Below are 26,988 nucleotides of genomic sequence, written 5' to 3' on the forward strand. Positions count from 1 at the left end.
GCGATCTTTCATTGGCTGTAGACGAACATTCGTCCAATCACTGAAGTTGTTACTTCGGAAACGCTTCAGCGAAAAGCATGGCTCACAAGCGGCATGGCCGAGGAGGCCATCGAAAGAAACGCAACAAATCGGCACCAAGGCTAACCGATGGTCAAAAACACTTTCTAAAAGAAACAGGAGAACTCCATCCTTCAGAGTTAAAGTAAATAGTTAGCTACTTTGTTTTTTTCCGTTAAGATCATATTATTATGTTTGTTGAGGAAAACACTCCTTCATTTTGTGATAGCAAAAGTAATCTCCCTTGAAGTGTTTACAAACACAACAGCATTAATGATATTGTTCAAGCAAGTATGGTGACAATATTATATATATATATGTTATTGATCAATTGGAACTGATTTGGATTTGATTGAAACAAGCTAGTGAGATTTATTTACGTTTCCAGTAAGTAAATTGCATTTTTTGCAACCAAATGTTGTTATTGCCAAAGCCAACATGTTATGACCTACATATAGATCTTCAGAGACCATATACCGGTATATGGTCTCTGATATCTTTAAGAATATATTATTGTTCCCCACTTTCAACCACCCTAGCTGTGAAGTCATGTCCTTTTCGTAAATCTGTTTGCATGTATGTAAATATTGCCAAAATTCTAAGATATGGCAAACATGTTAGATTGATTTAGTCTTATACTTAAATTGAAAATTTCATTTTAATGATGCACATTTGCAAGGTAGAATTTGAGAAGGTGTGTCTCATCCTTTCAATAGAGGTATACACCGGTTATCGGCTATTGTTTACAAGCAACGCTTCAGAACGGTGAATGTCCTGTCCCTTTGAGCTCCTGTAGATTTGATTACTGGTATTTACCTGGAAACTGGACTTGACATTTTCATATTTAGGTTTTGTTATATTCAACCTTTGTCTTTTCTGCTAGAGACAGTGTCAGGCAGTATACCAAAGTCAAAGATGAACCCATTAGTAAAAAGCAGGTGAGTATATGCACATAGTCTATTTATCATGCGGATATAAATTCCCTTCCGATAAACACCAACATAATTAGGGCAATACGCATTATTCTCTTTTATGTAAACCATGTTTCGTGTTTTAGCTCACCTGACAAGAAGCCAAGTGAGCGTATGTCGTCGCCTGCTAGTTTGGGAAATGTTCATTTTTATTGACATTTGCTGCAGATTTGTGGCCGAATATCGGCCTTTAAACAGGTCTATATAAATTCCTGCATGGCACTTTTTTCTAGCCTTTCTCTCTTTTTGAACACACCCTGTACGCTACTCTGCTTATTTTAACATTGTAACTTTAAGTAGAAAAAAATTCTCTTTTGTAGTAATTTTGTTATATTCATGAAACATGAGATATTCATAGAAATATAAAAGCTTTTTCCATAGAAAACTGTGTGAATTTCAAAATCTTTTTAAAACTTTAATACGACAGTAGACACATCAATCTGGTAATTTTCAGGTCTTGTATTATTGAACACTGTGTAACACCATGGTTACATGACGATAAAGAAGTATGTTGTTGTCCTCCAGGTACCAGTTGAGGAATCATCAGAGAGTGAGGAAGAGGAGAATGCATTTCAACAGCTGATGTCATCCATTGGCCAGGGTGCATCTGCTAATGCCTACAAGTGTGAGCATTTTAAGACTAAGTCCATCATGCAAGAAAGTCTTTTCATAGACCCAATGTTTGTTTGTTTATTTAACGCCCAACTCAGCAATATTCCAGCTATCCGGCAGTCTGTAAATAATCAAGTCTGGACCAAACAATCCAGTGATTGACATTATGAGCATCGATCTAGGAAATTGGGATACAATGACATGCATCAACCAAGTCAGCAAACCTGACCACCCGATCCTGTCAGTTGCCTTTTACGACAAGCACCGTCGCCATTTACTGCAAGCATGGGTTGCTGAGGACCTAATCTACCCCAGAACTGTCATGTTCATATTTGGCCTTAGTAGGGGTGCTTATTAAAATTTCAAGAGATTTATCTAGACCTGCTGAGAGGCCAAGAATGGACCATAAGTCTAAAAGGAGGGGCGGTGAAAAATACCCAGGTTCGATTCACCACATGGGTTCAATGTGTGAAGCCCATTTCTGGTGTCCCTCACCGTGATTATTGCTGGAACATTGCTAAATGCGGCCTCAAACCATACTCTCACTCACTCCCTATGTCTATAGCAAATTTCAGTAAAAATTCCCCATGTGAAATTACAAATTTTCCCATTTATGTAATATGGTAGTAACTAATGTCATGGCTTTGTAGAAGTGACCTATATTTCACTGACCAATCTTTCCCAAATTGGCTCCCAAGGGCACTGACCCGTGAAGATTCCGGGTTAGAATAGGTCTTCAGCAATCCATGCTTGTTGTAAGAGGCGACTAACTGGATTGGGTGGTCAGGCTCGCTGACTTAGTTGATGCATGTCATCAACCCCAATTGCGTGGATCGATGCACATGATATCAATCACTGGATTGTCTGGTCCAGACTCGATTATTTACAGCTGGAATATTGCTGAGTGCTGCGTTAAACAACAAACAAACCAACCAACCCAAGGGCAATTAGCTTGGAACTCTGGGTGGAACTCTGGATAAATCTGGAAGTTGGTAATATGTTCTGACATAATAGTGGATGAACGCCGTGATATAACTGGAATACTGTTAAAAGCGGCGTTAAACCCAACTCACTAATAGTGGATGATGATACCCAAGTTGATATCTTTACATCAACTCTGTTGGCTATGGAACACATTTCAGTAAAGAAGATGAAACATCATCGCAACTCCTAATTATGAAGGTGGTCTAGTGGTAGAGCGTCCGCCCGGAGAGCGGAAGATCCAGGGTTTGATCCCTGGCCGCTTCATACCAAAAGACGTTAAAAGATGGTACTTGTTACTCTGCCTGGCTTTAGGGGCTACAAAGACTGGTCGGCTCAGAGACAGTATACTGTGTCTAATACAAGCAGCATACACACACACACACACATGCATGCACATTGCTATATAAGTGCACTAATCTTGGACGCGTCATTTAAACCCTATGTCACCTCACCTAATCTGATTATGAAGTGTGTGTAGTAAAGTGTCGAAACATGCTATATGAGACACCCACCAAACCTTTATGTATAGTCTGCATGAGGAATATGTCCTGCCTAGTAAGATACTAAGGAGAACATGAGTGGGACAGTGGTATAATGTGCTGCAATTAGTTGTGCAGAGCTTGTCATGTCATCATCTGTGTTTGGGTGTACAAGTGCGAATATTAGCCTGATGTGGTTGTTTGTCACCACAAAACCAACGGTTCCGCCTTTCACCGGTGTGGTAAATGTCACTCCTACATGCCAGTGTGACAAATTGGGACTCCACTCAGAACTTCTATGTCATAGTTAGTCAGTACTTCATTTAGTTTTTTTTATTAAACGCTCCACCCCAGCTTAATAATGGTGGAAAAATCTACATAGAAACAACCTTATATGCAATAAACCAGACGTTAACCATAAAGTTGTATGTTTTTCTTACGTCATTTAACATGATTACATGCCATCAATGTCCAACTTGCAGCCTCTGAGGATGAGGATGAGGATGAGGAAGATAGTGATGACGCTGAGGATGATGAGGGAAGCAAAATGAATGACAAAGCTTCCGATGATGATGATGATGATGATGATGATGATGATGAAACTGAAGAGGATGGTAAAGATGAGAACGACAGTGATGACATTGAGGATGATGAGGAGAGCAAGATAGGTGATGACAGTTCTGTTGTTGATGAGGATGATGATGATGATGATGATGATGATATCAATAGCCACTGTGACATAGACATACTCAAAGATGATGCAGCTGGCACTGATGATGATGATGATGATGAGTCTTCTGACTCACAAGATATGGTTCAACAAAAGAATCATAAAAATCTCTGTGCGAAAGATAAAGAGAAGAAAGGTGTTTCTGTAGATAAACAACAGAAAGGAAAGAAACGAAAGCTTGAGACAGCACTTCCTGAAGATGAAGTAGAGCTGATTGAAGATGAAGAAGAAGACGTGAGCAGAGATTCGGGTATGTTTCAATCTGATAATGTTCCTTTCATTATTTCACCTGGTGTTTTATAACATGAACCTACTGGACTTATTAAAGAATGAGCTCATAATGATAAACTGAATGCAATGTTGTACCCCATTTCACCCCACCTCCAATTTTTGATGTAATGCCTCGAATCTGTAACTTTATTTTGCAATTTTAGAATCTGTATTGTGATGGCTACGTTTCATTGTTCTATGGTTTTGTTTCCCATAGATCCATTTGCTATCCATTTTGAGAGAGATCTGAGTGACACGGATGCAGAGACTTTGAGTCCAGACTGTGCCTGGGATAAGCGAGAACTGAAGGTGGGGTATTTCTGAATGTGGCAAAGACCCTGATATTACTAAATGTATATAAATAATAACATAGGCTTTCTACTGTGGCTTGGAGGAGATAAGCCTGACTATGTATACTGCATTCTGGAGGCAGTATAAAGTGGTACTATTTCTACCATTGTTTGGAGACAGTGTGATGGGGTTGGGAAAGTCTAAGAGTCTCAAACATGTACCATACAAAATGTCATTGAATGTTATTTGTTATATGTTTCGTCCATATAACATCAATGGAGATAAGTTTTGTTCTTATGCCACTATAGATGCAGAGATGACATTCTGCATGCATCATTAAGGGGCAAATTGTGGAGGGAGGGGGGCAGATGTTTTGATACTGCTCAGGGATAAATATTCGCAATATAAATAGACTATTGTTATTTCCACTCGGGCATCCTCAAAGCACTAGTATTATCCCAGTCATTCTCAGCTCCCCAGGGAGTATACAACACAGGTTTGAAATCCAGCATGGAGATGTAATATTTAACAGAGTTATGGCCCTTGTTTCTGTTTAAACTCTATATAATTTGATTATAATCATGCCAGGATGGTGTGGATAGGGATCACTGTGTCTTCTTGTTTTAGTTCACATTAATTCATTCACCGAAGTGGTAAATGTGGAAGACCTGCATCACTTCAGGCTTTCCTCCCACATTAATCTGGCATGCCGTGATATAACTGGAATACTGTTAAAAGCGGCATTAGACACAACACACTCACTCACTCAGATTAATTCAAATGTCTTTCTTGTCTCTTGCAGTATTAAAACAAGCAACACTTTTCTGATTCAGGTTGCAAATGTGGGTAAGGCAATCCTTCTCTCAAAGAACTGGAACCTACTTTCAAAGATGGAAACAACAAATCTCAAAGATCTTAGAAAACATAAGGTGAGAGCTTTTGTAAAAATTTGAGATATTACTGAAAAGTCAAGGATAAAGGGTACATGGTATAGATAATGTGATATAACATGGTGTAGATGATATGATATAACCTGGTATAGATAATGTTATATAACCTGGTATAGATGATGTGATATAACCTGGTATAGATGATGTGATATAACCTGGTATAGATGATGTGATATAATATGGCATAGTTAATATGATATAACATGGTATGGATGATGTGATATATAGAGAATACTACACTCATTCTCAATAGATACCATTTTTATGAAACGAGTGGACTTTCTATGGTATCCGACCGAGCGAAAGTTCACGAGTTTGATAAAAATGGTATCTAACGAAAATGTGTGTGGCCTTTTATTTATTACCCATGTTAAATATATATTTAGGTGTAAATACATAACAACAACAAACTGAAACCGGTTGCAAAATCTGGTTGCGCAGATATTGATGTATGCCCAAATATGGGCATTGATGACATTTCTGTGCATACGCATTAACAACATGTTCCTGCTGTTGTGTTTGCAAACATAACAGCACCGACGCTCAAAATACTTTTGGAAGAAAGTCTTCAACCAATGGTAATTCAAGCACCATGTTGTTAGTACGCAGAACACCCATAAGAAAATTTGAAAAGTCACATTTGTGCTGTGCTTTCAATATCGGACCAACAGTCGGTCACTCGCACTGCCATCTCCTGGCTGTGCAATCAAAATGGTTCGGTTTCCTTGATCTATCAGCTGAATTAATATCATGTCCGTACCATTTTGGAAGAGGGATATTAGAGTGTTCGCCAAAGACATCACGTTAACTGTACCACCCTATACTGAAGACGTGAAAATCAACAAACCCAAGTCTACTTGCATGTCAGTGACAGCTTCCAACGAAGGGCAAGGTCACCACCGGAATAAGAAAAGACAACCGTGATCTACTCACAGCGTTTTACGCTAGAGATGGGGAATGTTAATATTCACATTTGGGATATTTGGGGCCACATAATCAGAAGTCAGGCACACTTCTACAGAGTTTTCAAATGATTTGTATCGGAAATGTTCACTTTGAGTGATCTGGTAGTACAGTTGTGGCACAACCGGATAATCCAAAGTAAGTCTAGATATCTGTCCAGATAGTTTAAACTGACTTCATTTCACCACGCTTATTCATTTACTTTAAATCAAATTGAAAGCTGTGAAACTGGTCGGGTGCGTCACGCTCATAGGGACCCTCAAGCTATGGATCGGTAGTCGTACTTTGTAAATGGCAATAGCTCGATTATATAATGTCTGTAGAAGCTCTATGCATAACCTATATAGAGTGCAAACCGAATTTGATGCGTGTGACTTAATTGGTTTAATAAAGTGTTTGTAAATACCTCGCTCTCATGAGATTGCTTCAGTTCTGCCTTGTAGTTGCAAAATGAATGACGTCTCGCGATTTTTCATGAATGAAAAAAGTAGTCCCAGTGTGACAGAGGTCATGGTTATCCAATCAAAACAAATAAAACAAGGTCAACCTTGTACGACACACGTGTGACATATGGATTTTGTATCTTACCACCTGTATCTTCACCACGTGGGTAATAAAACATGGTATAGATGATGTAATATAACATGGTAAAGATGATGTGATATTATGATATGGTATAGATGATGTATTTTAACATGGTATAAATGATAATATAACATAGTATAGATGATGTGATATAACATGGTATAGATGATGTGATATAACATGGTATAGATGATGTGATATCACATGGTATTGATGTGATATAACATGGTATGGATGATGTGATATTACATGGTATAGATGATGTGATATGACATGGTATGAATGATGATATAACCTGGTATAGATGATGTGATATAACATGGTATAGATGATGTGATATAACACGATATAGATGTGATATTACATGGTATTTATGTGATATAACATGGTATAGATGATGTGATATAACATGGTATGGATGATGTGATATAACCTGGTATAGATGATGTGATATAACATGGTATGGATGATGTGACATTACATGGTATAGATAATGTGATATAACATGGTATTGATGATGTGATATAACACGATAGAGATGTGATATTACATGGTATTTATGTGATATAACATGGTATAGATGATGTTATATAACCTGGTATAGATGATGTGATATAACCTGGTATAGATGATGTGATATTACATGGTATGGATGATGTGACATTACATGGTATAGATGATGTGATATAACATGGTGTAGATGATGTGATATAACATGGTATAGATGATGTGATATACTTTCATCAGAACAGTTATGGTTTGGAATATTTGCAGACCCTTGAAGATCCAGGGTAGAATAGGCCTTCAGCAACCAATGCTTGCCGTAAAAGGCGACTATGCTTGTCATAAGAGGCAAAATTATGTGGATTGATGCTCATGATATCAATCATTGGAGTGTCTGGTCCAGTCTCGATTATTTTCAGAACGCCGTCTTATAGCTGAAATATTGCTGAATGCAGCGTTAAACAACAAACAAACAAAATACAAAATGGAACATCTGCATGTAAATCATTAAGGCCACAATGAAATAATTATTAACTTAATTCAATTATAGTCCAAATCTTTCAAAAGCATGAGACGGGAGGGATTTTATGTTTCATATTTCATTTTTGTTTAAATGAAACAAATCAAAGTTTCTGTGTGCAGAACCTGTTGATGGATGTGGTTAGCATGAAGCAGCATGAATATTTGGTAGGACTGTGTATATGGGAACAGATGGGAATACATATAGAGATTGTCTTTGTCTGTAGGTTCTTGGGGACAACACCTTGATGTGTAGCAGAGTTTGTGGCCGTGAGCCGCATCACGATACTTCATAGTTCATACTTTGGATGCATAGATCAGGAATTCCTGTATCATTTTTCACTGGTCAGGTTTACAGTTTCACTGTTTAAATATTAAAATTCTACAAATTTGATGAATGGTAACTTTGACATATTTTACAAAGCAAAAACCTGTTTGCTTATAGGTGAAGCAGACCCTCTGTAACCAGGTAGGGGAGACAAACCGCACCATGGTCCAGCCACCCACCCTCAAGGCTGCAGGTACACATGCTGGAGAACCAACCCTACTGTGGGAAGCAGACATAAAATCACTGTTGATGCTGTCAACACATATGACCTTCCTTTTTCATTATGTTTTAAGAGGCGATTAACAAGATTGGGTGGTCAGACTTTCTGACTTGGTTGATGCATGTCATCGTATCCCAATTGCGTTGATCGATGTTCATGATGTCAATCACTAGACTGTCTGGTCCAGATTCAATTATTTACAGACCGCCGTCATCTGGCTGGAATATTACTGAGTGAGACGTTAAGCAAAAATGCCCCAAACCTTAGGGTCTTTTTCTATTATTTTCCACTACCAGGAAGTAGGACAAGGATGTAGGTTAGGGCTCCAGCCTTCAGTCTGTCCGATTTCAGTTGGAAACTGTTATGGATACATGAATGAAACTTTGCATACTTCACCAAGGGATAATATGTACAGGGGGGCCTTACAGGCAGGGTCATTTTATAGACGGCGATATCCGGTAGATCAAGTTCGTAACCCCGCATCAAGAATTAATATTTTACAGAGTTATAGCTCTTGCCTTATATTTTTGGTTTCTGTTCTCAGAAGATCTGTCACCCCTCCAACAAGGGCTGTTCTCCCTGCTAAATGCTTACCAGGTATGTATCCATTATTGGCGTTCTAAGACCTGCGTCACATTTAGGCTTTCCTCCCACAAGATGACACGCTATGATATTGATATAACTGAAATACTGTTCAAAGTGGCAAACTGACCAACACACTCACTCAATGAGTTATTTCAGTTGACTCAAAGGTTCTGTTTTGCTTTTGCCTGTATTCCTTCCCCTCATGTTTTGAAGGGGCGGTCGGGTAGCCTAGTGGTTAAAGTGTTCGCTCTTCATGCCGGACCCGGGTTCGATTCCCGACATTTCTGGTGTCCCTTGCCATTATATTGCTGGAATATTGCTAAAAGCGGCGTAAAACCATACTCACTCACTCACTCACTCACTCACTCACTCACTCACTCACTCACTCTCACTCACTCACTCACTCACTCACTCACTCACTCACTCACTCACTCACTCACACACACACACACACACACACACACACACACACACACACACACACACACACTCACTCACTCACTCACTCACACGCTCACACTCACACTCACACTCTCACTCACTCACACACTCACTCACTCACTCACTCACTCACTCACTCACTCACTCTCACTCACTCACTCACTCACTCACTCACTCACTCACTCACTTGTCCTCTGAAGCCCTGGTCCACACTAGGTCCTTGGCTGCGTGGAGCAGGTGGTCAGACTTGGTGACTTTGTCAATGCTCAAAGCACTAGCAGTAGTATCCCGGGCTGTGGATCAGTGTGCATTCAGTTTTCATTCTCATCTCCCTGGGGAGTATACAACCCAGGTTGTCTTGAGAGGTGGTAGAAGGTCAACAGTCATTACCATCTCATCCTACTGGGAACCCATTTCTACTGCTGGGTGAACAGGCATATTTCGAGTGAAGTCACTTTGCTCCTGTTTTCAGTCACTGGTTTGTCTGTCCCAGACTTGCTGTATTACAGGCCTCATTGCCATAGCTGGAACATTGGCTACTGCTGCATGAAACAAACATTCACAAACTGATGGGGGCGGTCTGGTAGCCTAGTGGCTAAAGCTTTCCCTCGTCATGCCGAAGACCCCTGTTCGAATCCAAATATGTGAAGCCCATTTCTGGTCTGGTTGTGATCTTGCGGGAATATTGCTAAAAGCGGTGTAAAACCATATTCACTCACTCACTCACTCACTCACTCACTCACTCACTCACTCACTCACTCACTCACTCACTCACTCACTCACTCCCACTCACTCACTCACTCACTCACTGACAGACTGATGGTGTAAAATGCCTCAAGTGATGCATGTCATTGTATCCCAATTGCTAGATAGATGCTCATGATGTCAATCATTGGATTACCTGGTCCAGATTTGATTTGACTGCCGCCATATAGCTGGAATATTGCTGAGTCCAGTGTTAAACAATAAACAAATAATAATATCCAAACTGGCATTAGTTGCTGGAACTAAATCATTTTTTTTTTTAAATCAAAAACTTTTCTTGACTGATTTCCAGACTGCATAATAGACCTGGAAACCCATAGTGTTGACACAATGTAGCACCATGACAGTGGCATGTTAATCAGTGTCGTATGTAAAAAGAATTATACAAGGAAGTTAATTTAGATATGAATATTTATTCTTTAGGATGTCTCCTTCTCTGAGCGGACACACAGTAACGGAGAGGAGGTTCGTCTTGTGTACTGCCTCCATGCCCTCAACCATGCCTTGAAGTGAGTTCCATTCTGCTCATCAGGTCATCTTTGGTTAGTGGCTGTTATTAAGATGCGGTCCTTAATGTGACACTTAATGGCACCACATTGTATACAATGTTGTACTCTTTCATTGCAGACCCATAAAGATCCGGGGTAGAATAGGTCTTTAGCAACCCATGCTTGCCGTAAAAGGCAACTTTGCTTGTTGTAAGAGGCGACTAACGTGATTGGGTGGTCAGGCTTGCTGACTTGGTTGATGCATGTCATCATATCCCAATTGCGTAGATCGATGCTCATGATATCAATCACTGGATTGTCTGGTCCAGACTTGATTATTTACAGACCGCCGTCATATAGCTGGAATATTGCTGAATGCAGCGTTTAACAGCAAACAAAATCTTTCATTTCAAGCCTCAGCGAATCCTGAATACACTGGTTTCAAATTAGGATCTGTTCCAAATATACTCGTTCATCTGTGGTGCTTGTGGGTCATACCAAAGCTGTAAATATCTACGACGTGTCCTCTTGGAGGTCTCTCTAATTAAGCTGACATTCTTTGATATTACAGAAATACTGTTCAGAGTGATGCTGAAGCCAATTTACTCACTCTTATCAAATTGTTTTTGAAAAAACAAAAACAAAGTCGACAGACAGCTTTGTATGTCAGGTCCCTATTCTAAAAGACCGGATGACTAACGGATGTTTCCCCTGATGAAGAGGAGGTAAACTGGTGGTTGTGCTGAGGTTGCTGTTCAGAGAGAGTAGCATTCTTTCGTGTAACCGAAACCCAGAGAGCCATCAATGTAATGAATTTTTGTATTTTTCTTCAGTTTAATCATTTCTGTCATGACTTGTGCTATTAACCTTTAGTGTTCTCCTGAGATCATGTACAAGCAAGCGTTTTCTTTTCCAGGACTCGAACACGAGTGGTCAGTCATAATACCAAGATGAAGTCGAAACAGAAAATTGATACTGAGTAAGTACAATATTGACAGGGTGATAAATGTAAATTAGCAGATAACAAATAATAATATGGAATTCAGGGTATCTTTATATTCGACTGGTATTTTTTGTGTTTGGTTTAAACACTCTTGTGTAAAGCAATTTGAAGAAATAGAATTTTTCTGTATAACATGAACAACAACAATCACTCACACTTCACTCAAGATAGTGAACTAATGAGCCAACAATGTAATTTGAGTAGTGGTAAGATAGCCCAGTGGTTTCAGCGTTAGAAATTAGCACTAGCCCTATAGTCCTTGCCAAACTGCCAAATAGTTAGGGTATCATAAGGACTAGTAGAAATTTGCCATGTTTAAGGGTTTTGATATATGTTTTCATTATAATGACTCATGGACTAATACTGTAAGTTTCTAACGCTGTTGTTTATGCTTTCAATATTACTGTGAAGACACAGGCTCTATTCCCCAAATGGTGCATTATGGAATGTGTGTCCCCTGTTGTGATATAGCAGGAATATTGTAAGAAGATGTCTAAAACCATCCCCTTGAATAAAGAAGTCTGTGATTCATAAGAGGTGTGGTGAAATTTGGTTTAACATGGCGTTCAAGATTATTGCACTTAATAATGGTTCATGGTGTGTATGAGTGGCTGCTTGTCCTAGTCCGGACTAATGCCGGTTTATAGTGCTAGCCCACTGAGATAACATGCCGCTGTTTTAACATGAATACCCCACTCAGGCACAGTATGCTGACCAGTCCTTGTTTTATTCCCTTAATGCCGAACACCAGGCAGGGTAACAATAAGTACTATCATTTATTATCTTTTGGTATGATGTGGCCGGGTATTGAACCACCAACCTTTCAGTCACTGGGCAGCCACTCTGTCCGCTAGACTATGGGGGTGGTTGATTCATAAAAACCCTGACACTAGCATCTAAATATTGTAACTTTCTCAAAACTGCTTACATTAAACAGTACTACATTCCTGACAACTAATCACTGTCCAAATACAATGTCGTGAGCTTCTACCGAATTCAACAGAAACAATGTAATATAGTTACTATCATTGTTTAACAATAAACTACACTGTCATGTAACAATTGCTACTCCTCATTGAAACGTTCACTGCTGCTGCTCCATCTCCAGCGACTACCGCGACCAGGGTCTGACCAGGCCCAAGGTGCTGATGGTGCTCCCGTTCCGCGAGTCGGCCCTCCGAGTGGTCAACATCATGTCCAGCTTGTTGGCTCCCGCAGAACAGGTAATGTGCTGCCCGGTGGACTGGAACCATTTTACCCAGCAAAATGTAGTGTTTCAGATTTTATGGATGTTGATAATTACAGACGATTAAGAGTACTAATGTTATCTTATTGTCTTGTGTAGTAGGACAGTATTATTTTAATGGCACTGTTCCTTTTCATTTTTGAAAAATTATAGGTTGACTTATGGCTGTAATTATTAGATAAGATCTTCACTTTTACAATGAGTATCTGTTGGTGAAAAATGTTCTTCAGTCAGAGATTGGTTACAATTAGTATTCTTATTTCATACAGTTAAACTATGTCTATATCGCACTTGCTTATATCAAACTTACGGATATGACAAACTTATTTTTTTTGGCCCGTCCATTTGTGTATATATGCTGTATATATGCTTATAGCAAATTACGGTTTTAACAAACTAAAATTAGTGGTCCCTTTGAGTCTGTGATAACCATAATTTACTGTATTTCTGTCTCGTTCTTCAAATAATGGGCAGAGTTCATATCCAAAAATAACTCGTACCTTTATATATATCTTACATGACTGAATATCCCTAACAAAAGTTAAGTGGTATATTTATTTCTGCAGTTATTGAGGTGTTCGAGTTTGCGTTAGAGTGTGCATCTTGATGTCCCAGCTGGAAGCATCTCCGATATAACAGTAGTGATTGATAACTGGAATGTCTCAATAGCAGTGGGGTAGCTCAGTGGTGTTGTGTTGTTGTGTTGTGATGTGTGAGGCCAGTGTTAGCTCAGTGGGGTTGTGTTGTGATGTGTGAGGCCAGTGTTAGCTCAGTGGGGTTGTGTTGTGTTGTGTGAGGCCAGTGCTAGCTCAGTGGTGTTGTGTTGTGTTGTTGGAAGCCAGTGTTAGCTCAGTGGTGTTGTGTTGTGTGAGGCCAGTGCTAGCTCAGTGTTGTGTTGTGTTGTTGTGTTGTGTTGTGTTCTGTGAGGCCAGTGCTAGCTCAGTGGGGTTGTGTTGTGTTGTGTGAGGCCAGTGCTAGCTCAGTGGTGTTGTGTTGTGTTGTTGTGTTGTGTGAGGCCAGTGTTAGCTCAGTGGGGTTGTGTTGTGTTGTGTGAGGCCAGTGCTAGCTCAGTGGTGTTGTGTTGTTGTGTTGTGTTGTGTGAGGCCAGTGTTAGCTCAGTGGGGTTGGGTTGTGTTGTGTTAGGCCAGTGCTAGCTCAGTGGTGTTGTGTTGTGTTGTTGTGTTGTGTGAGGCCAGTGTTAGCTCAGTGGGGTTGTGTTGTTGTGTTGTGTTGTGTGAGGCCAGTGTTAGCTCAGTGGTGTTGTGTTGTGTTGTTGGAAGCCAGTGTTAGCTCAGTGGTGTTGTGTTGTGTTGTGTGAGGCCAGTGTTAGCTCAGTGGTGTTGTGTTGTGTTGTTGGAAGCCAGTGTTAGCTCAGTGGTGTTGTGTTGTGTTGTGTTATGTGAGGTCATAGTTAGCCCTGTGGTGTTGTTTTGTGTGGGGTTAATATTGGTCCAGTGGTGTTGTGTTGTGTAGGGTTGATATTGGTCCAGTGGTGTTGTGTTGAGTAGGGTTAATATTGGTCCCGTGGTGTTGTGTTGTGTAGGGTTAATATTGGTCCAGTGGTGTTGTGTTGAGTAGGGTTAATATTGGTCCAGTGGTGTTGTGTTGTGTAGGGTTGATATCAGCCCTGTGGTGTTGTGTTGTGTAGGGTTGATATCAGCCCTGTGGTTTTGTGTTATGTAGGGTTAATATTGGTCCAGTGGTGTTGTGTTGTGTAGGGTTGATATCAGCCCTGTGGTGTTGTGTTGTGTAGGGTTGATATCAGCCCTGTGGTGTTGTGTTTTGTAGGGTTAATATTAGCCCTGTGGCATTGTGTTGAGTAGGGTTAATATTGGTCCAGTGGTGTTGTGTTGTGTAGGGTTGATATCAGCCTTGTGGTGTTGTGTTGTGTAGGGTTGATATCAGCCCTGTGGTGTTGTGTTGTGTAGGGTTAATATTAGCCCTGTGGCGTTGTGTTGAGTAGGGTTAATATTGGTCCAGTGGTGTTGTGTTGTGTATCAGCCCTGTGGTGTTGTGTTGTCAGGTGATGGTGAGCAGCAAGAAGAGGTTCAAGTCTGAGTATGGGGCAGAAGATGAAGACAACTACAGAAAAGGCCTTAAACCAGGTAGGATTCCCTTCACAGGAGATAGAGACAAAGTGGTCATTGGGTCCTGGTCATGCATGAACACTCCTAGAATTACTACTCTATAAAGTGTATTGTGTGCTTTGTGAAGGCAGTAATGTAAGTGTTTTATGTTTGTCAGATAATTATTGACTTTTTCTCTGGAACAAAGTACTGTAGGTTTGTTATATTGTTTGCAGAGGACTTTGAGTCATTGTTCACTGGAAACAATGATGACCATTTTCGCCTGGGAATATCAGTGTCCAAGCGGTCCCTCAAGCTCTACGTGCCATTCTACCAGTCTGACATCATCCTGGCGTCACCCCTTGGTCTTCGGACCATCATCGGAGCAGAGGGGTAGGTATTGGTCTGACTGAAATCATCCTTGCTGCTCTCTCGGGCTACCACCCCTGCCTCAACCCTGTCCTTCCCCTGGGGCTGAGGGTGCCACCACCACTCCACCTCCCCTTGACCCCCACACATCTCATGAGCTACCCTCACCCTGTCCCGCCCCTTGACCCCCACACATCTCATGAGCTACCCTCACCCTGTCCCTCCCCTTGACCCCCACACATCTCATGAGCTACCCTCACCCTGTCCCTCCTCTTGACCCCCACACATCTCATGATCCGCCCTCACCCTGTCCCTCCCCTTGTCCCCCACAATTCTCATGAGCCGCCCTCACCCTGTCCCTCCCCTGGGGCTGAGGGGTGACACCACCATTTCCCCTGCCCTTGGCCACCACACATCTCATGAGCCGCCCTCACCCTTCCTCTCCTCTGGGGCTGAGGGGTGACTTCAACCTTGCCTCTGCATTTTGTCTTGGTGGGGATACGTACTTTACCTCATTGTCTCACCTTACCTCATTGTCTCACCGATGCCTGTTTGCTTGACCTTCGTGAGAACTGAAAGTAAAAGGATGCTCACAGTAGTTGTCAGTGTTACTCTCACTGTTCATGATAATACATGAAGGTTTTCCATCTTTCAGAGAGAAAGACCGTGACTATGACTTCTTGTCCTCCATTGAGCTACTCATCCTGGACCAGGCAGATGTCTTCCTCATGCAGAACTGGGACCATATCTTGGTAGGCTATATACAGGCTATAGAATGTCTTCCTCATGCAGAACTGGGACCATATCTTGGTAGGCTATATACAGGCTATAGAATGTCTTCCTCATGCAGAACTGGGACCATATCTTTTTTTTTATTTTAAACATTTTATTTCACCTTTTCCCCGTTACATGAGGAGGATGGCCATCCAGGGCAATGGTCACCTCACGTTCTAAAAACAATGTATGTATACATTTGGGGAAATTAAATACAAGTGTTGGAAATGGTGCCAAGGTGATTTTTAAGAAATATAACAAAACATACACACAGTCAAGCATTCAAAATATTATTCAAACACTGATCCTGGCAAGAAACAAATGTGAAAAAGAGAAACATATGTTATTGCTGCTCTGCTTCTTCAAACAATATGTGATAAAAGATCCATGATTTATAAAATGTAGCTACATTACCATTTGTAAAGGCTATATTCTTCTCAATTTTGTATCTCAGACTAACATCTTTTTGAAATATTGCGAAGCAAAGATTTGTTTTTTTGAATCTGCAAAAATATATAAAAGATTTAGCTATTAAAATAAGAAGATCAAAAACTTTGTCAGTAACAATTTTTTCTTTAACACCAAATAAAACAAGTTCAGCACTTAATTTCCTATGATGTATATGGCTACATTTATTTATCCAATCTGAGAAGGTTTTCCAAAATACTTGTACAAGTTCACATTCCCAAAAGATGTGTACAATAGTTTCATCATAACATTTGCAAAAAGAACAAAGAGTGGTATCAGAAATATTCATTTTAAACAACAAAGAATTAGTTGCAAGTATTCTATGTATGATTCGATACTGAAACCAACGCAATTTCACCTCTTGCGTTGCTTTAGAAGGCTTAATACAAATAATATTCCAATTCAATTTTCCAAACTGTAACTCCCACTTTTCCTGGCCTCTTGTTTTCATATCAACAAATACAAGAATATTATAAATATATTTAGAACCTGTCCTTTGAGAGAAGATCTTTTTAATAGCACAGCGATGTTCTTCTACAGAGTCAGTAGGGAGTTTAGTCAAATTCAAACTGGTCAAATATCTCTTAATACCACAAACAATACCATAAAAAGCCAAGAAATTTGATTTTATCTTGTACATATCCTTGAATTCTTCAAAAGATATGAATTCATGATTATGATTTACAATGTCTGCTATTTGTGTGATACCTTTATCAACCCAATCTTTCAAGAATATTGGTAATTTATTAACTTTGATGTTGCGATTGAAAAAAAAAGGTTCAGCTAAAAAACTGCTGAAAGTATCTGGTACAATCTTCTTATCAAAATCTATAAAAGCTTCATAACAGTTTTTCCAAAATAAATTATAAAACAAACACAGTTTCTTTTCTATAAAACGAGATCCAAACTCTTCGATTTCATTAACAAAAGGAAATGCAGCCTTGTGGATGTCTTTCCACTTTTTGGTATCTCCACATAATAACCGCCTTATCCAAGTAATCTTAATAGATTTTGTGTACAAAAATATATTAATCATACCTAACCCTCCCTGTTCAACAGGTTGACAGACTTTTAGTCTTTTAACTTTATCAGTCTTTCCGTTCCACAAAAACTTAAAGAGCATGTCATTTAATGTCTTAAGAAATTCTTGGGAGGGATCTGGCAATGATAACAACAAATAGGTAAGCTTCGATACAAGTAGAGATTTTATAACTACAATTCTGCCAATTGGTGTAATAACTCTTTTCATCCATTTCTGAATTATTACTTTCAATTCATACAACTTATCTTTAAAATTTAAGTCTGACATTTTTTTCAAATCAACTGAAAATTTAATACCTAAAATTCTAAATACCTCTGGGTTCCAGCTTATTGGACAATTCTCCATGTACTTATCTTTACAACCTCTTTTGGAACCAAACCAAATTGCCTGAGATTTATCATAATTAATTTTCAGACCAGAAATATTTGCAAAATAATTAAGTGTTTCAATAGTAGCTTCAAAAGAGGACTGACTACCATCTAAAAGTAATTCAGTATCATCAGCATATTGACACATCAAAAATTCTTTGTCTTCAATAAAAATACCTTTGATATTAGCATTAGAGCGAATCAAATTCGACAATATTTCTGCACATAAATTAAATATATAAGGAGACAATGGGTCACCCTGTCTGCAACCTCTCTGAATATCAAACCAAGAGGACATGTTACCATTTATAGACATAGCACTCTTAATATTAACATAAAAAGAAGAAATATATTTTCTTAAATTATCTCCAAAACCCCAAAATTTTAAACATTTGTCAATGAAAGACCAAGCAATAGAATCAAAGGCTTTTTCAAAGTCAATCAAAAGAAGTAAGCCAGGTATTTTTTTCTTTTCAGTATACGATAACATATCATATATCAAACGAATGTTATCCCCAATATAACGGCCAGACATAAAGCCAGTTTGGTCTTCATTAATAATAAATGGAAGTTTTGCTTTAATTCTATTTGCAATACATGATGAGGCTAATTTATAAGAAACATTAAGTAATGAAATACGTCTCCAATTTGTCAAAAAACGTTTTGGCTTGTCACCCTTTGGGATACAAACAACGACCCCCTGTTTTTGAGTAACTGACAATTCTCCTGTCTTTAAGCCATAATTTAGAGATCTCAATAAAAATTGTCCTATATCTTTCCAAAAGAACTTGTAGAATTCTGAAGGAAATCCATCTGAACCTGGGCTTTTTTTATTTGGCATGTTTTTTAATGCTATAGCTAATTCTTCTAAAGTAATCATATTCTCCAGATCTTTATTAGCCGATTTGTCTAAAATTGGTAAAGTATTTTTGTCAAGAATAGAGTCTAGATCAACATCATGTATGCAATCTTCTCTGCTACTATATAAATTTTCATAAAAGTTTGCAGCTTCCGTAATTATTTCAGTACTATCCGTAATAGTAGAGCCATTTTTTAGTTCCAGATTAGTCATTGATTTGCTTACAAAATTCCTTTTTTCCAAATTACAAAAATAACTACTTATTTTTTCACCTTCCATTATCCATTTAGTTCTAGATCTAATCGCTATACCCACCATTTTATGTTTCCTTATATTTTCTAACTCATTTCTTTTTTCCTCTAACAATTCATAGGTAATAGTGGGCGAGTTCTCAATAGATTCAATTTCATCTAATAAATTCTTTTCTTTTTCAATTCTTTCCTTTTTCTTGAAAGTTGAATAGGAAATTGTTTTACCTCTCAATTCCAACTGGGACCATATCTTGGTAGGCTATATACAGGCTATAGAATGTCTTCCTCATGCAGAACTGGGACCATATCTTGGTAGGCTATATACAGGCTATAGAATGTCTTCCTCATGTAGAACTGGGACCATATCTTGGTAGGCTATATACAGGATATAGAATGTCTTCCTCATGCAGAACTGGGACCATATCTTGGTAGGCTATATACAGGATATATAATGTCTTCCTCATGCAGAACTGGGACCATATCTTGGTAGGCTATATACAGGATATAGAATGTCTTCCTCATGCAGAACTGGGACCATATCTTGGTAGGTTATATACAGGATATAGAATGTCTTCCTCATGCAGAACTGGGACCATATCTTGGTAGGCTATATTCAGGATATAGAATGTCTTCCTCATGCAGAACTGGGACCATATCTTGGTAGGCTATATACAGGATATAGAATGTCTTCCTCATTCAGAACTGGGACCATATCTTGGTAGGCATATATAGGTTATACCATGCCATTCTCATTCAGAACTGGAACCCTATCGTGGTAGGTCTATATGTAGGTTATACCATGCCATTCTCATTCAGAACTGGAACCATATCTTGGTAGGCAGATATAGGTTTTACCTTGCCATTCTCATGCTTAGTTATCCTAATGACTGTTGGAAGTTTTTAATCCCAGCAAACAAATATACGATTATTTGTTCATATATTTTGGGGGAGAATTATTCTATGGAATATTATCATGTAATTCATATTGGGTACAATAAAGAATTCTTGTACGAACTAGACAGTTTTCCTGTTCTGGTCCTGATGATGTGTACATTGTTTGGTCACAGCACCTGTTCAAGCACCTGCACCTGCAGCCCAAGGAGAGCCATGACGTGGACTTCTCCCGAGTTCGGATGTGGACTCTCAGTGGATGGTATGTAGCCCATGTATAGAAATGACAATCATCATCCTCGTGTCATAACCCAGTGTTATGGAGTCCAAATCCAGCCCAGGTTCTAAGTGCCTCGGCTTGTCGGAAAACCAGGTGGTCACCTTTTTGATCTAGCTTCTTTTCTGGCAAATTGTTGTGATTACTGCCTATCACTGGTTTACCTGGCCTGAACTATATTCAGCCTACCAAACTTTGCACCAGTCTGCTAACCAAAGACTCCCGCTTTGTGCCGAGGACAAGTGAAAATACAATGATGGTAGTCTTCATTGACTAGTAGCATTTGAGAGCTATAATTCTTAACCAGCTCTCAAGTCTTCAATTTTGCTAATAAATATGAAATTGGAAATGAATAGAACTGACAGAAAATGTAAAGATTGTAAACATTTTTTTCTTGTTCAAGCAGGACTAGCTACAAACTCTGAGGACTAAGGAAATACGGTGTCCACTAGCTCTCTGGACTAGTCTTAAAGATAGAAGGTTTTATAAATATTTCCATGCTGAATAGAGCCATAGAAGTTTACCTTGTCTCATGGCTAATATTGGAATCAGACTGTGGCAATAGCTCTTGGAGCATCTTCCTGAGGCAAGGGTATTAACTGACTACTAAAGTCCAGTTTCCACTTTTGCCGAAACTATGCTGGACTTTCGTGGCTTGATCATAGCGCCACCAGTGGCCATTACGAGTTATGTCCCTTTTATTGACCTATCAGATTCCACCTCTCACATCACATGCATTTGCTTCAAACAAAATACGGCCCCCAGTCAAGACAATCTGATCAATAATCAAGATCAGTATTGTTGGTAACAGGCCTTACCTGGGGAAGTGCATCAAATCATATGAGCACCTTGATTAAAAACATGGAAAGATTTGGAAAATATCTGTTGATGCCCAATTGAGGGTACACATGCTTTGCAAATCCGGCAGTCGATCAAAATCTGTATTTTGAAATCCATGTTGTTTACGAACTGAATGTCTAGTTCCTTGCACGATTTTTATTGGACAATGCATAGACTCGTCAAGCCAAAATGAAACTCCGGAATTCCAGCCTAGTTCGGCAAGGGTGGAAACTGGACTTTTACAGTTAGTTAACTCCCTTGCCTCAGGAAGATGCTGCTGGGAGTGGATAGTGCCAATCATGCCTGCTGCCATGATGAAATCATAGTGACTGATGCTGAAGGGAGCCTTGGTCTCTGCTAGTCTCGGCCATGTCAAAACTGTTTTATTGTATTCCAGGTCTCACCTGTACCGACAGTCTCTCATCTTCAGTGCAGCGCCCACTCCAGAGATCAACGCCGTCTTCAACAAATATTGCCATAGTATCCTTGTTTCAAATGCACACATGATTTGCATGATGGAAGGACCTGGATCTTAAAGTGCCATATCCTTAGAGCCGTAGATAAATATTTTTCAAGGGAATGGCCAGTTTGTATTTAAATTTTTCATTGTTATTGATTTTAAGAACCTGTATCATGTTTATGAGGGCACCCAAACCAGGATTAAGTGGCTCAAATTACCTACCTTTTCATCAGCTTGTATTTTACACTGTCTTCCATGTTTTGTGATGGGGACTATTTTCTAATATTTAATGTTTTTTTAAATATTTTGAATGATCATTTTGATATCATGGGAATCCTTGTTTGGAAAAATATATATGTTCCTAGTACTCACAATGTTGAATATGTGTGACAAAGTGTGTCACTTCTAGAGCAAAACAGGATAAGCATTTTTAAGGCTTTTTCAAGGGCTACAAATCTAATATGTATAATTCGAGTTTGGTCATTGAGAATATAAGTGCTACAGCTGTCATTAATCGGGTAACAAGTAATTGTAGTTATTGGGTAACTGTCATGTCCCCCACTTACGATGAACAATGGTGTTAGTGGTAGTCCTTTTACATGGGTCACCTAAGGTGCAATGGTTGACAGAAGAATCAATGCATTGCCATTGTCCATGGTCTGATTGCCATACATTATCAACAAGTCATTATGTTGATATCGATTATAGATTAGGCTGTCAATTGTGTAAATTGATGTGTGAAATGAATAAGTACACATTGTATTTATTTCTTAGATACTTATTTCACGTTTACTTCATGAGAATGCATTCACAACTTTATCATGAGAACATGCTCACCATTAAGCCCTGGCTATGGGGCTCTTGTCCATGTGGCGTCACTGTTTTCCTTCATGCTGTGTTAGACTACGCAGGGAAGGTACAGCTTCAGCGGGAGCCAGGAGATGGAGTCATCTGCCAGATCATAACTCAGACTCCACAGGTCAGTCCTAGCCTCAGTAGCACAGGACATTGAAAGACAAAGACAGATAGACACCCACACTATATAAACACATAAGCACACTCATGTCATTATATAAGTTACAATCGTGCCTCACCTTGTTTGAGCCTACAGTGTCATGGAGAAGTAGCAAGCTGTGACATCACCAAGTACCGGGAAAGCTTGCACATAATATGTTCCCAAACATTTAATATATTGCTTGAGGGCACATTGCCCCCAGTGAGTGAGTGAGTGAGTGAAAGAGAGAGAGAGAGAGCGAGTGGGTAATACCGGGAATGCTTGCACATAACATGCACCCCATCTTTTTAATATATTACTTCAGGACACATTAGGTGGTCAGGTAGCCTAGTGGTTAAAGCGTTAGCTCGTCACGCCGAAGACCCGGGTTTGATTCCCGACATGGGTACAATGGGTGAAGCCCATTTCTGGTGTCCCCCGCCGTGATATTGCTGGAATATTGCTAAAAGCGGCGTAAAACCATACTCACTCACTCACTCACTCAGGACACATTAAGCCCAGTTTAAGGGTGAGTGAGTAAGTGTTGTTTAATGCTGAGTCCTCAGTGTTACAGCTCTATCACAGCAGTGTGTGAATATTAAGCCTGGGCCACACTACAAGTGTAAGTAATGGTCACAACTGTCATGGCACAGTGACACACCATCAGCCAAAAGCTTACCTCCCAATCTTGTTCAGCTTGGAATACCGGAGACCTATACTTCCCTTGAATACCCACAGGGTCCAATGTTAAGAAATTGGAAAGGAAGATTGTCAGCAGAAAAAAAGATTAATAACTTATTTTCAATTTTTTCTTCAAAATTATGTCAACACAGGAGCTGTACTTTTTGGACTTAGTTTTTTTTTTTATTGATTTGGCAAAGGCCTATTTCAATTGGCAAAGATAGGACATTTTTCATTGTGTAAGTCACCATGGATGTGGAAGTCAGGAACTGTATATGGGCTCCAGCAGTGTGACAATCAGCCAGTGCTTGAACTGTTTCTGTGCATTGTGTTCCCAGACATTCCAGAAGATCAGCTGCACGTCCTTCACCCAGCTGGCTGACTCAAGGTTTGACTTCTTCATAAAGAAGGTGAGTGCTGACACCTGTCATACATGTATTTGGTTGTCATAAGTGGCAAATTCGAAGAAGTCATGTTTGGGCATTTATCGCTGTTTAAAGCCAACTTTGAAAACCAAATCCCCATGAGAATTCTGGGCAGAACTGAACCACTGTTATTCTTGGTAGAACTCAGCCTCTGTTTGGATGCTCTGTTGAACTAAACCCCTGTTATTCTTGGTAGAACTCAGCTTCCGTTTGGATGCTCTGTTGAACTAAACCGCTGTTATTCTTGGTAGAACTCAGCTTCCGTTTGGATGCTCTGTTGAACTAAACCGCTGTTATTCTTGGTAGAACTCAGCCTCTGTTTGGATGCTCTGTTGAACTAAACCCCTGTTATTCTTGGTAGAACTCAGCTTCCGTTTGGATGCTCTGTTGAACTAAACCGCTGTTATTCTTGGTAGAACTCAGCCTCTGTTTGGATGCTCTGTTGAACTAAACCGCTGTTATTCTTGGTAGAACTCAGCCTCTGTTTGGATGCTCTGTTGAACTAAACCCCTGTTATTCTTGGTAGAACTCAGCTTCCGTTTGGATGCTCTGTTGAACTAAACCGCTGTTATTCTTGGTAGAACTCAGCTTCCGTTTGGATTCTCTGTTGAACTAAACCCCTGTTATTCTTGGTAGAACTCAGCTTCCGTTTGGATGCTCTGTTGAACTAAACCCCTGTTATTCTTGGTAGAACTCAGCCTCTGTTTGGATACTCTGTTGAACTAAACCCCTGTTATTCTTGGTAGAACTCAGCTTCCGTTTGGATGCTCTGTTGAACTAAACCCCTGTGGAAATTTCTGTTGGTACTGTGTTGATTCTGGGACAATCTAGTAACGAGCAGCTTCACTTAACTCCACTATCATTAGTCTCTGACCTAGCTTCGTCACAGGGGCGGTGGGAAAGCCTTGTGGTTAAAGCATTTGATTGTCATGCTGAAGATCCGAGTTTGATTCCTTACATGGGTACAATGTGTAAAGCCAATTGATGACTAGGATCGATGCTGAGATTCCTGGTATTTGGTTTGTCTGCACCAAAGCCATTATAGCGTGACTCTCTGGCTGAAGTATTTCGATGTTGTGTTTCAGCTTGTGCCCCACCATCGGGATCCTGTGATGAATCGAACGCTGGTCTACATCCCATCCTACTTTGACTTCGTTCGCATAAGGAACCACTTCAGGAAAGAGGGCATCAACTTCGTGCACATGAGCGAGTAAGATCCCTTCAAGTCATTCCCTCCTGCTTCAGACAATTATGAAGAATTCCCACCTTATGTTTTTATAGATATAAACAAGAATTTAATTTGGAAGTTTTTGATATCCAGAAAGTCTTGACATGCTATGATCTGCATTTTTTAGCCCATTTTTTTGGTAAAAAATACAAATCTGCAGTGTCATATCAGTTGCCTTTCACTTTTTGAATTGTAACGTCATCATAGCGGGATTACTCTAACTATTGTCAGTGTCCTAGTAAGATTAGACCCAGGTGTCAAATTGGTGGGGTTGTGATTCATTTTGTTAATGGCATAGTATTGGGGTTTGACATTTTTCATGCGTACTTGTACACATGTAACTCAAAATTAATTTGATAATGGCGATATATCTTGCATATTTGACACGAGTAGACTGCTTATCTGGAGTTCCGATTGCAATTGATTGTGTAGGCATGTTAATCTCCCCAACCCAGGTATGACCTTACATACATAGTCCAGTACATCTATGATTCCCCCCCCCCAGGTGTGACCTTACATACATAGTCCAGTACATCTATGATTCCCCCCCCCCAGGTGTGACCTTACATACATAGTCCAGTACATCTATGTTTCCCCCCCCCCCCCCCCGGGTGTTACCTTACATACATAGTCCAGTAGATCTATGATCCCCTCGCCTCCCCTCCCCAGGTGAGACTTTACATACATAGTCCAGTACATCTACAACCCCCCTCCTCTCCACAGGTATGCGACAGACAAGGGCATATCGAGAGTGAGGTGTGACTTCTTCCATGGCAAGGCCCAGTTTCTGCTGTACACTGAACGGCTGCATTTCTACAGAAGGCAAGTCCTGCAGCATGACCATTCACATACCCCAAGTACAAACAGATATAGGCTTTGTTTTGGCAGCCCCTGAAACGCTGGCACATGTTTCTGACAGGGTTTATGTTATCATTTTTGTAGCTGTCTAAATACTGATCCTAAATACAATATTTTAATTTTCTGAAACCGAACATTATTATGGACAAGGCTGATCAACCACAGGTTTAGCTGGAACAATTATTTCCAGCTGGCTGTGATATAACTTGATGAAACAGCATTCCTCCCTCTCATTGTGGAGGCATGGGTTTCAATTGCTGTGCAGAATATTGTCCCTTGGGCACTCCAGAAACCTATGTGTTCCTGAGTTCGAATCCCGGTTCACCCCATTGATGCTTCTAGGTCAGACAGCACCAAACCTGTGCTTGTGGGGTTCACCAAAGTTGTAAAAGTCTGGGACCTGCATCACTTCAAGCTCTCCTTCCACATTAAGACTCACTCACTCACTCACTCACTCACTCACTCACTCACCCGTACTAAGGGGATGACCCAATGGTATGTTTGAAGTTAATTGAGCGGAGTTGTGTCCCTTGTCATGTCATCATCTCGCTCATTCTCTCAACCAACCCTTTCATTGTGCTTCACATGACAATTGCTTTATTGAGCCCCATTATGTTTCTTCTTCAGGTTCAGAGTACGAGGGATCAAACACATAATATTTTATGAGCTGCCTACTTACCCCCACTTCTACACGGAAATGTGCAATATGATCAAAGACCCCAAACGGGGGATAGAGAACAAGGCAGCAACGTGTACAACCATCTACTCCAAGTATGACGCTCAGAAGCTGGCAGAGGTCGTGGGTGCAGAGAGAACTGCCATCATGCTCAACTCAGAGAAGTCTGTCCACATGTTTATCACTGGAGAAACTAGCTGATCTTCAGCGATAGTTCTGGAGAAACTTGCTGATCTTCAGTGTACGAACTGTAGTGGTGGGACAATACACCGATGCATAGGTGGATTGTGATATTTTACTTCCCCATGCAAATATCGATCACAGTCGAGTAAAAAAAACTAAAAAATTTCGATTCATACCATAAATGTTTACTTCATGGCTGTTACACTAAACAATAATTAGTAGGGAAAATTAGTAGCGAAAAAGTAAATATTTTCATCAATTGAGCAATACTTGACACTGCCAACTGT

General features: G+C 39.9%; 1 protein-coding gene across 1 annotated transcript; it reads left to right on the forward strand.

The window, feature by feature from the left end:
* Window positions 1-66: 66 nt before the first annotated feature.
* Window positions 67-26,988, forward strand: LOC139443092 (U3 small nucleolar RNA-associated protein 25 homolog). The gene is made up of 21 exons (XM_071224023.1): window positions 67-202; window positions 941-995; window positions 1,554-1,653; window positions 3,586-4,083; window positions 4,321-4,412; window positions 5,228-5,323; window positions 8,361-8,436; window positions 9,008-9,060; window positions 10,678-10,763; window positions 11,659-11,721; window positions 12,854-12,968; window positions 15,015-15,096; window positions 15,294-15,450; window positions 16,082-16,178; window positions 20,256-20,341; window positions 21,594-21,676; window positions 22,559-22,635; window positions 23,670-23,741; window positions 24,842-24,966; window positions 25,708-25,806; window positions 26,470-26,988. Exons 1-21 carry the CDS (start codon window positions 78-80, stop codon window positions 26,717-26,719), a joined length of 2,487 nt encoding a protein of 828 aa, XP_071080124.1. The 5' UTR covers window positions 67-77; the 3' UTR covers window positions 26,720-26,988.

This window comes from Haliotis cracherodii, unplaced genomic scaffold (genome assembly GCF_022045235.1).
Source record: "Haliotis cracherodii isolate W230 unplaced genomic scaffold, xgHalCrac1.p SCAF_5, whole genome shotgun sequence".
Lineage (NCBI taxonomy): Eukaryota > Metazoa > Mollusca > Gastropoda > Lepetellida > Haliotidae > Haliotis > Haliotis cracherodii.

Excerpts from the sequence above, each read along its gene's own strand:
- LOC139443092 (XM_071224023.1), top strand. The coding sequence starts at position 78 with ATGGCTCACAAGCGGCATGGCCGAGGAGGCCATCGAAAGAAACGCAAC. Across the intron at positions 15,097-15,293 it reads CAGAAAAGGCCTTAAACCAG|AGGACTTTGAGTCATTGTTC; the intron begins GTAGGATTCCCT and ends TATTGTTTGCAG. Across the intron at positions 16,179-20,255 it reads AGAACTGGGACCATATCTTG|CACCTGTTCAAGCACCTGCA; the intron begins GTAGGCTATATA and ends GTTTGGTCACAG.